General features: G+C 26.5%; 1 protein-coding gene across 1 annotated transcript; it reads left to right on the forward strand.

Annotated features, from left to right (window-relative positions):
* Positions 1-2,404: 2,404 nt before the first annotated feature.
* On the forward strand, positions 2,405-5,144 carry LOC124830632 (BTB/POZ domain-containing protein At1g21780). The gene is made up of 4 exons (XM_047304408.2): positions 2,405-2,634; positions 2,710-2,855; positions 3,599-3,705; positions 4,429-5,144. Exons 1-4 carry the CDS (start codon positions 2,525-2,527, stop codon positions 5,041-5,043), a joined length of 978 nt encoding a protein of 325 aa, XP_047160364.2. The 5' UTR covers positions 2,405-2,524; the 3' UTR covers positions 5,044-5,144.
* The last annotated feature ends 5,660 nt before the right edge of the window (positions 5,145-10,804 follow it).

The raw sequence follows: 10,804 nt of genomic DNA on the forward strand, positions 1-10,804 counted from the left end.
TAACTTAGGATATTTGTTTTAACATTTTTTAGAATATTTGTTTTATTATATGTTAAACACTCTAATTTCCCGTGAATGAAAATATATATTAAAATATTTAAAAATTAAATCAATTTTGTACACATATTTTTTTTTTAAAATTAGAATGGTGACTCTTCCTCTTTATTTTTAAATTATTTTTGTCATCGTGGATTTTACAACGTTTATCGTTTTTTTCTCTTAAGCCTATTTTTGTTAAGAGAAAAAAGAAATCTGCTTCTACGTAATTTGCTCAATTTTCCAACCCTCTTTTCCACCTCATAGGTTCAATGTTTTTTTTTTCTGATCGAAAACAAAAATAATTCAAATTAAAAACTTAATTAAGTTATTCTTTTTTTTCCTGTACAAACATACATGTGATGATTAGGGATGACAAAAAAATCCGTGCCCGCGAATATCCGCGGATAAAATTCGCGACGGATAGTTGATACCCGCGGATATTTACTACCCGCAACCCGCGGGTAACGGATATTTTAATACCCGCTTATAAACGGGTCGAGTGCGGGTATTATACTATCCGTACCCGCGAATACCCGCTACCCGCAAAAAATAAATAAAAAATTTAATTTATATTTTATTAAGTTAAATTTAATTAAAATTAACATTAATTTATATTTTAAAAGATTAAATTTAATTAAAATTAAATTTATATTTATATTTAATTTAATTTATATTATATTTTATATATTTTTTGTAATTCTGTTTAAATTTTATTTTAATAATTTATTAAAATATATATTTTTTTAATATTTGCGGGTCCGCGGATATCCACGGGTATCCGCGGGTTTTAAAATATCCGCGGATATCTTTTAAGCGGATATCCATGCGGGTAGCAGGTCGGGTAGCGGGTGGATTTTTTTTGTCGGGCCGGGTTGCGGGTAGGCACTATCCGTGCCCAACCCGACCCGTTGCCATCCCTAGTGATGATCATGCATAATATATTAAGATTCGTCACTTCTAAAAAACAGAAACTTAAATACTAATTTAATTTCAATTTTTTAGTTTATTAATTTATTTTTAATATATTTTTTCCAATTTTTTTTTGTTAATATCTAACTTAAATAATTGACGAACTGACTATCACATGTCAGTTTGTAGTTTCTATTTTGTTTTTTATTTTATTTAAAAAGATATTATTTTAATTTAAAGAAATATTCATGTGTTAATATCTCATGTCATATCATATTTTATATTAAATTTGATTTCTATATATTTATTTGATTTCAATTTAATTTCAAATTGAGTGATTCTGTGTTTTATTAAATTGAAATTAAATTTATTTTTTATATAATTGTTATATTGATATTTTTTTATTGAAACTAACATTTTTATTATATATTTTAAAATAAGGTTATAGTTAGTTTAAAATTAGAATGAAAATTTTAAAAGTAAAAGCTAACGGTTTAAAATTTTAAACTTTTATCCTCAAAATTTTAAATTAATGGTATTAGTTTTCATTTTTAAACAAAAATATATAAAAATTAAGTTTGATCTTAATATAGAAAAAAATAAAATTATTTTATTTTAAAAAATTGAGATTAAATTGAAAAAAATAATAAATATAAAATTAAATTAAATATAAAACAATATATTGTTGACTTAATACTGACTTATGTAAACATTTTTTTAAAATTAAAAAGAAAACCTAAAGAAATTACAAACTAACATGAAATGGATAGAAATTAAGATCAAATTAAAAAAAATGTTAAAACTAAATTGAATAAACTTATTGAAAATATGAATAAATTAGTATTTAAGCTAAAATTAAACTTTAAATATATAATTAAAGAATATAAAAATTTAAATGCAAAATAAATACTTAGTAAAATAAATATTTGTAATAAATATTTAATAAATTAATTAATTAATTAAAACTTAATTAATTGTCATTATATGAGTACTATTTCCCGTTCTAATCAACACGTATTCTTGTTTACATGGAATAAATCGGTTTTGTTTTATTTTTAATAAAAAATATTTTTAATCTATGTTTATTAACATAAATTTAGAACTTGCATCGCGGATAAGTTTTGCCGAAAGTATACCACGTATAATCAATTTTTACTCAAACTTAATACATTACTTTATTTCTAAATTAAATTATTCATTTATTCTATCAGATATTATTAAAATAAACCCAGTAGTTTAATCTGTGTATTAAATTGTTATTTAACTCATTACAATAATGATAATAATGAAATATTCCATAGAAATTCAATATATTTTAATTAAATATTACTCAAAATTAGTGCATTCATTAATAAAACTTAATTTCCAGCAAAGACATTCAATGCGACCAGAAAAAGTATTTGATGTTTTCATTTTTGAAGACTTTTTAAGAAGATGTTACGTTACCTGAGAATTTATATATGTGAGATTAGTGGGGAAGTCAAAATGACTTTGTTCTAATTGTAGGTTAGGTGTTTGTGAAATTGTGATATCATCCATAAGCTAAATAAGAAGAAGAAGAAGAAGAAAGAAAGACATGGGCGATAGGGTGGAGACGCTTGGGAGATTAGCCCAGTGGAAAATCGACAACTTTGGACTTTCTTCCTACAAAAAATCTGACCCTTTCAAGGTCGGAATCTGGAACTGGTGAGTCTGTGTGCGTGTGTCTTGTATTTGAACTGAATGAGTTTGGGTTGAGATTTTCACTTCGAACTTCACCAGGTACTTTTCAATTGTGAGGAATAAGTACTTCTTCATACATCTTTTTCCGGAACCTTCTACGGTTTCTAAGAATCAACCACCGTTTGCTCGATTCATTCTTCGAGTCTCCAATGCTGGCTCATCTCGCAGCTTTCATATTTCCCCTGGTACCAATACTATGCATTAACATCTTTTATGTTCATTCCCTCTTAGCAAACCTTACTTTTTCATTGTAAGTGTTGCGTTTGGCCATTGGTGAAGAATTGGCTAATGTATGAAATTAGGAAACTAAGTTTCCTTCACTACTGAGTGACTGTAATTGGGGACTGCTTCCCAAAAGAGAGGGGCGAGTGGTAATAAGTGGTTAATGGGTGCATTGTCCTCTGGTTACTTTTACAGAGATAAATTGTTTACGTTGTTTGGCAAATTCTCTGATTCTCCCATCAGGGCCAGATTAGTTTAGTAAGGAAGTAGAGTAATTGAGTGATTAACAATAACTACACCATAGTCTTGGGGCAAGGTTGTTATAACTAGGTACAGGATCAACAAGAGATAGTTGTTAGTTTTGATTTTCCAAATTTGAGAAGTTTCAACAAAATTGTGTTTTTCTTTTCACAAATTTAACACTTAAAGAAAATTTATGCCCATCCTGTCATGCCTCTTAAATTCAACTCAACCAGAATTTTCAAATCTCTGTTCATTTATCAGTACGGCCTTGTTTTCATTTATACCTGAAGTTCTGAGCCTTATGACACGACCTCCTTGTCTTCACCTCTTTATTTGCCAAGAAGAAATGGAGATGATTTCATATTTTGATTTGCATTTTGCAACTCAATTTGGGAATACGAAGCTGAAATTGCAATTACCTGTAGCAGTTTTAAATTTAATATTATATAATGGAATGCTGCAGTTCAAGAAAAGCTGCTCAGGTCACATGATGACTTTGTCTGGTCTGTGGAAACAACTTTTGTTGGTCGCTACATCATTGATGTTGAGTTTCTAGACCTGAAGATAAATGTAAGTTTCTATACATGATTATATTTTATATTTATATGTTATGGAGGTGCTAAATACTATGTATTTTCTTTAGGATATACTATTTTCCCTTTAACTATTTACCTGTTTAACTTTCTGACATTCTTTTAAACACTTTTTTTCGTGGTTAAGATTTTGTTTGACACAAATCCCTCATCACACATAACAATGAGGATCAAACAACATTAGAGAATAGAATATAGCGATGGAACACAAGATTAGCTTGTTTTGACACCTCATGCCTGAATCCACGAAATTTTTCATATTTGTTCATGATTTCAAATGACATTACAATATTTTTGGACCGACCTGAAAAATCCACAGTTATAAGTTTTCTACACAAACTTATGCAACCTTCGATTACTAGTTTTTCTTGACAAATTTGGTAAAACCTTCCTTAGGCTGCTACGTCTTCTCATATCAAGAACCATATCTTTGAATACAAACATCTCAAGTATTTGAAATCGAATATTTGAATTTTTATCCTGGCAGTTAAATTTTTTTTAACTAAAAATTGAGAGTATATTAGAAGAAAAATAAGTGTATGGTGATCACATCTGTATAAATATAACCTGTGACATGAATTTGGTTTGAGTTACTTGCTCAGCCATATTGCACTACCAATGGATTGAATTGTCTCCTGATCATTCTAAACTAGTTTCAGATTGTTGCTGCTTAACCTATGATCTTTTCTTTCGAACATAGGGAGAAGAAACTAGTTCTGTATGGCCACCTGATGAAAATGTGCAATCCATCGCATCCCAAAGTAGCAGTATTCGTGGCCTCTCTCGCATGCTTGACGAGGCTATACATGCAGACCTAACCATCATCACTGCTGATGGCTCATTGAGAGCTCATAAGGCAGTTCTCTCAGCAAGTTCTCCAGTGTTCCAGAGCATGTTTCATCACAACCTGAAGGAAAAAGAGTCTTCTACAATCCATATAGAAGACATGTCACTTGAATCCTGCACGGCGCTTCTTAGTTTCTTGTATGGAACAATCAAGAAAAAAGATTTCTTGGAACACCGGCTTGCATTACTTGGAGCTGCTAATAAATATGACATTGGTGGTCTCAAAGACATCTGTGAGGAAAGCCTTGTGGAAGGTCTTCACTCAAGAAATGTTCTTGAGATGCTAAATGAGGCTTGGTTATATCAATTGCTCAAGTTAAAGAAAGGGTGTTTTGTGTTATTATTTGAATTTGGTAAGGTACATGATATGAAGGATGAAATGAATAATTTTTTACAACATGCAGATAGGGAGCTAATGGTTGAGATGTTTCAGGAGTTGCTTTCAGTTTCGAACCCATGTATAAGTTAACTCATGGATCGTGTAAATTCTCTATGGATGGCCATAATCATTGTTTGCTCTTTCTACTTTTTATTATACAATGGTAAAATGAAAGTATTTTTGAGTCAGCATTTACTAGGTAAGTTATTTAGAATGAATTAGAATGAGTATTTATAATGTTAATTTTGGATGATTTTAGTTTTGCAATCTTCTAACATACATGAAAACTTTCCAATGATATTACTCATTAACTCCCACTTATAATTTTGACACCTATTCTTTCTTGTTTTTTTTTTTATCATTTCATATCCCAACAACTATTTTATTTACTAAAATATTCTTACCACTTTTCTTGATAGACAAAAATGTTACTAATAAATACCTCCATTACATTTCTCAATTTACAAAAATACTACTCAGATTATTATTATTATTATACACTATGTTATCACTACAAACACAATATGGCACTTGTGTGTGTGTATATACAAATTATTTAAATTTTAAAAGTAATAATTAAAAGGATAAAATTAGAAAAATAAAATGTCTATATAATTATAGGTAACTATAGATGAAATAAATTTTAGTTATTGAAATAAAAAATATTATATAAATAATTTTTTATTATGAATAATTATTTAAATTTGAAAAGTGTTTGATAAAAGTGTAAATAATTAGTTTATAATGACTGATTATTTGGAATTAAAAGAAGTATTTACTAAATTTATAAAATTAAAAATTAGTTTTTATTATGAATTATTGTTTTAAATTTAAAAACTAGTAATTAATAGGATAAAATTAGAAAGAAAAAAAAAGACAGAAAAAGTATATCCTCTATAGTTATAAAATATTATATATTATTAATATTACTATTATTATATATCATTACTATCATCATATATTATTATAATTATATATTATTATTATAATATTACATATTATTATTACTACTATTATTAATAATGTTTTCATAATTAATATTATTGGTATTATTATTTGTTTTGTTATAAATTATTATTAATACATATTATTACTATTATTATATATTATTACTATTATCATATATTATTATAATTATATATTATTATTGTTATAATAATATTATATATTTTTGTTGCTATTATTATTAGTATTATTATTAGTATTATTATTTGTATTGTTATATGTTATTATTACTATTATTATATATTCTATATTTTTACTATTATAATATATTATTATAATTATATATTATTAATGTTATTAGTATTATTACATTTATTAATAATAATATTATTATTAATATTATATAATATTATCATAATGATATTATTATTATATATTTAAGATAATACTATTCAAACCAGAACATAGGTTCACGACTCATGTAGATTCTAAACTCTTTTACTGATTTAAGTGTTAGAGAGTCTTTTACATGTGGACTTTTTAAGAAACAAGGAATCACATTTCAACTATTAAGAACATTTGAGGCATCGCTAGGATCTTGTCACCTTACACAAATTCATATTCAAGAACCCGTAAGATCATTTATCGCTCACCGTGGGACTGATAACGAGGTTCTCAAACGAACCATCGGTTAAGGATGACCAGTCTTTCTCCTTAGACCTTGATCGGGGCCTTATGTTCCTATCACACCCAATAATCCAACATCGCTTAATAGTCGATGGCTAAGACAATTTAAGTACTATTTCCTCCTTCCACCCTCATAAGCACTTTTTAAGGTCAATACTGTAAAAGACAAAGCCCTAAAAAGAACAATACATCAAATATATGGTGATTAACTCTAATAATGTCACAATGGGGATAGAAACAACTCTAATTGGTACTTTCATCCCTTTTATAAATTCTAACTAGTACCAAATCAATTTTAAAGTGTAATAATTAGAAGCCAGTTGCTCAATTTTAAACAACTTTACACATTCAATTTAACATTTCTCAATCACCATAAATTCATTCAACATAGTTCTTCACAAGTTAGATCAATCAAGCAACTAAAACCAAATCAATCATACAATATAATCCAATATGAACTTACAATCTAACAAGTACAACAATCAATAATTGATATCAGTTTCCTTTTTCTTAGCTTTAACTCGAAGTTGCTCTTTAGAACTCTACTTTTTCACAAGACAATTTAACTATAGAATTAGAAATCTAAGCATATTTTTATGATTATAGGCACACAAAAATTCATTGAGTTATTTTGAATCACAATCCACATTCAACTCAACATGCAAATTGACCTAAAAAAGAATAAAAAATCAATTCGTTTTAGTCTTTATTTTTATTTTTATTTTTATTGGATGAATACGTAGAGTTCTTTTCTAAGATTAATTATATATCTTTTGATATTCAAAAAGATTGAAAAATGAAATTAAAATTCTACAAAAAGATAAAAAATAATTTTAGAGAAAAATGATGATTTTTATAATATAAAACTTAGTTAATAAAAAATTTATTTATACTTTTGAAATTTTATTAATAACACAATAGAGTGTTATATTTAAAAATCATCATTACTCATACTAATTTCTATATCTTTACTGTATCAACCTTCTATCAGTTATGTTTTACATCACAATCACCACAAATATAAACATTTCAAAGTCATCACTTAAGAAAGAAGAATCAACGTAGCACTTAAGTTTTATAAAATAAAGTAACACACCATAATTTGTTGTCTCTCAACAAGTTCTCAAATTACAATTAAATCACGTAAAAGAATGTAATAATAAGAAAAAGTGGGTCTGGATAAGATATTACAGTATTTGTTTTCATACTTGTATTTCAAAAATATATCTGTAGTTGTCCTATATCTACATGATTATTGTAGTTGAATATATACACGTACGTTTTATTCTCAATTATGGATAAACTTGATCATTAAATTAATAATTAATAAAATTATATATAAAGATCGTGTGTGTGTGTGTGTATATATATATATTATTTGTAGTGTGACATTTTACTCCACAAATTAAAGTGAATTTCTTAAATTAGTGCACAATTATTTGATTGTTTGGTTAACACATATCATAGTACAAACCCGAAATATTAAGAATGTACCTTACTAATATTATCTAGAACAACTATTGGCCTCCAACTTTGAGGAGGTCATGCAACATAGAGTTTATGAAAAAAAAATCACTTTTTTTTAGTGAAGATTTACCTCAAAATATTATTTTTATTTTTATCAATATAATTTAAAAAAAATTTAAAAGAGAAATTTCACATCAATATGGATTTTATTTGATGCAATTAAAACATATATTTTATTATTTTTTAATTAAAATTATATTTTTATCTTTATTATGTATACTAAGTAAAAAGATATATGAAAACGTGTGTCTTCCTTATTTTTATTATAAGTAATTAATTCAATTGAACAAAATAATTAAATTTAAATAAACAATCATTTAAAAGAATAAAACATAAAATAAATTTAAATACGATAATTTAAAATATAAAATTGAAAAAAATTATATGCACCAAAAGAAATTATATACATATATATTGATATTTAATGATTTTTTAAGATAAGTTTTTGTTTATCAGAAATGGTGTATTTAGAGTATTTGTGATATGCATAGATTGGGTGTACCTATCTCTTGGATCTCTTATATTTTTCTATCATTTTCATAATAAATGGTTTTGGTTTCTGCAACCTATGGATAGAAAGATATATGTCATGATTATTTCTACATCAATTATTGTTGATCACACTCAAAACCCTACATCAATTAAAATTGTTTCAATTGAATTCAATAAAATAAGGTATATTAATTCGTTTAATTGCGTAATAACTTGAAAGACCATTTTTTTGGTTCTCCTTTACACTGAACGATTTTTTTATTAGAGAAAAATTGAAGGGAAAGTAGAGTATAGCTGATAGAAAAAGAAAAGAAATATATTAATTTTTACATATTGTTTAGTGAAAAATAAATAGTGTTATTAAATAATTAAACAGATCTCTCTGGTTTTCCATTTTTTCACAAATCAAACGCAGTAGCATCATGGATAATGGAATATTTCTTCCCTTTTTCCTTTTTGTCAAATTTATGATTCATAGTTCAGATAAAGATCAGAGCAGAAATTTTGATCATTAACGCAAGCCAAAGAAAATAAAGTTGTTATTTTCGTAAAGCAACAGAGAAACCAAAAAAGAAATTCTTGCGGGGATCAAACACTCCCCTACTCTTCGCAATGGATATCCAATGTTTAAATTATTTTTCAAGAAATTCTTATTAAAAAGGAAAATAAAAACAAAACTGATATAAACTAAAACTAGTTATTGTGTATAAGTTAAAAATTAGATTTTAAAAATATATCAAATAGTTTTATATACAGCTTAATTTTAATTTATTGTGTTTTCTTTACAAATGTTTTTGATAAATTTTTCTAAATATGCTATTTGCCTCGTCACTGATGTCACAATTTCTCCTTATCTTCTTCCCTGCGCTTCGGGCGAATCTAGTTGTAACTTTTAACACTGCAACAAATTTGTATGCTTTAGTAATTTGAATGTTACTATTATTATTTATTTTCATTTTTTCTATTGTTATTATTATTATTATAAATAAGTGTACTTAGATATCTCAATTTATTCATGGCACATGGGTCCATTCCTATATATTTTTAAAATGATATTTTAATTACTAAATAAACGAGTTGAAAAAAAAATTCAAATATCAAAATTTTATTTAAATTGGGTCAGGATGAAGATTAAAACGAGGTTGATCTACTCTAATACTTTAATTAATTTTTATATAGTTTTTAGAATTATGTAAGTTATTAAAATATTTTAAATTGTAAACATAATTTAACTTCGTTTGACTTGCATTGTTGGATGTGGATCAAATCTTGAAAACATTTTGTTTAAGTCTAAATTAAAATGAGTTTCGGTTGACTAAGCTAAATACTTAGATTGATATGATTATTACTCAATTCAATTACGGAGGAAGTGAAATCAAATTAATTTAATTAAGACTTGATTCAATTCAACATAAGTCTGATTCGACTTAATCTTGAGATGAGTTTATCTTAATTCAATCTTTAGATAAACTTGTCTTGATTAACCTCAAGATAAGCCTAACTCAAATTGAGTTGGTCTAGACTAAACTTGGTTGAAGGTGGATTCATACAACTTGGTCAAATGTGAACTGAACTCGTCTCAATGCAAACTTGACTTGACTCAGTTTGATGTAAGTATGACTCTACTTATCTAAATGTGTTTATTTAGCTCAACATGGCACTAATACAAATCGATTTTGGAACACATATTAGATCGATTTCATAACCAATCTAATATATGCTAATGTAATATGTCAAAAATATATTGGTTTTGGAACAAGTGATCTAATATCAAAAAAAAGTTTCAAAACATCAGTGATAATTATTTATGTTTATTTCCAAATATTCATGCTCTCGTCTTCGATCATGGACCCCAAATACACCTATATTCGTTAAAAGAAGGAATGTGTAAAGAATAATAATGGCATATTGGGAAGAAGACTTTGCAGATTTAACGAAAGAGTAAAAAAAACACTCAGATCGAGAGCGAAAGAGATCAAATGAATTTTTGTTTTGGTTGTGTAAAAAGAGTGAAGATAGATTTAATAATTTTATCAATGCAACTTGGTGACCAGTGATTAAAGGAGCTTGAGCGAAAATTTAGCATGGGTGAAGTTGCATGACACAGACTAGAGTGGTCTTGCAACATAGTAACACGACAGTAGACCAATGGAGAAGGCCAAGTAGAGCTTCAACAATGGAAGAAAAAGATATGAAAACG

This window comes from Vigna umbellata, chromosome 7 (genome assembly GCF_029865625.1).
Source record: "Vigna umbellata cultivar VRB3 chromosome 7, Vumbellata_1.0, whole genome shotgun sequence".
Taxonomy (NCBI): domain Eukaryota; kingdom Viridiplantae; phylum Streptophyta; class Magnoliopsida; order Fabales; family Fabaceae; genus Vigna; species Vigna umbellata.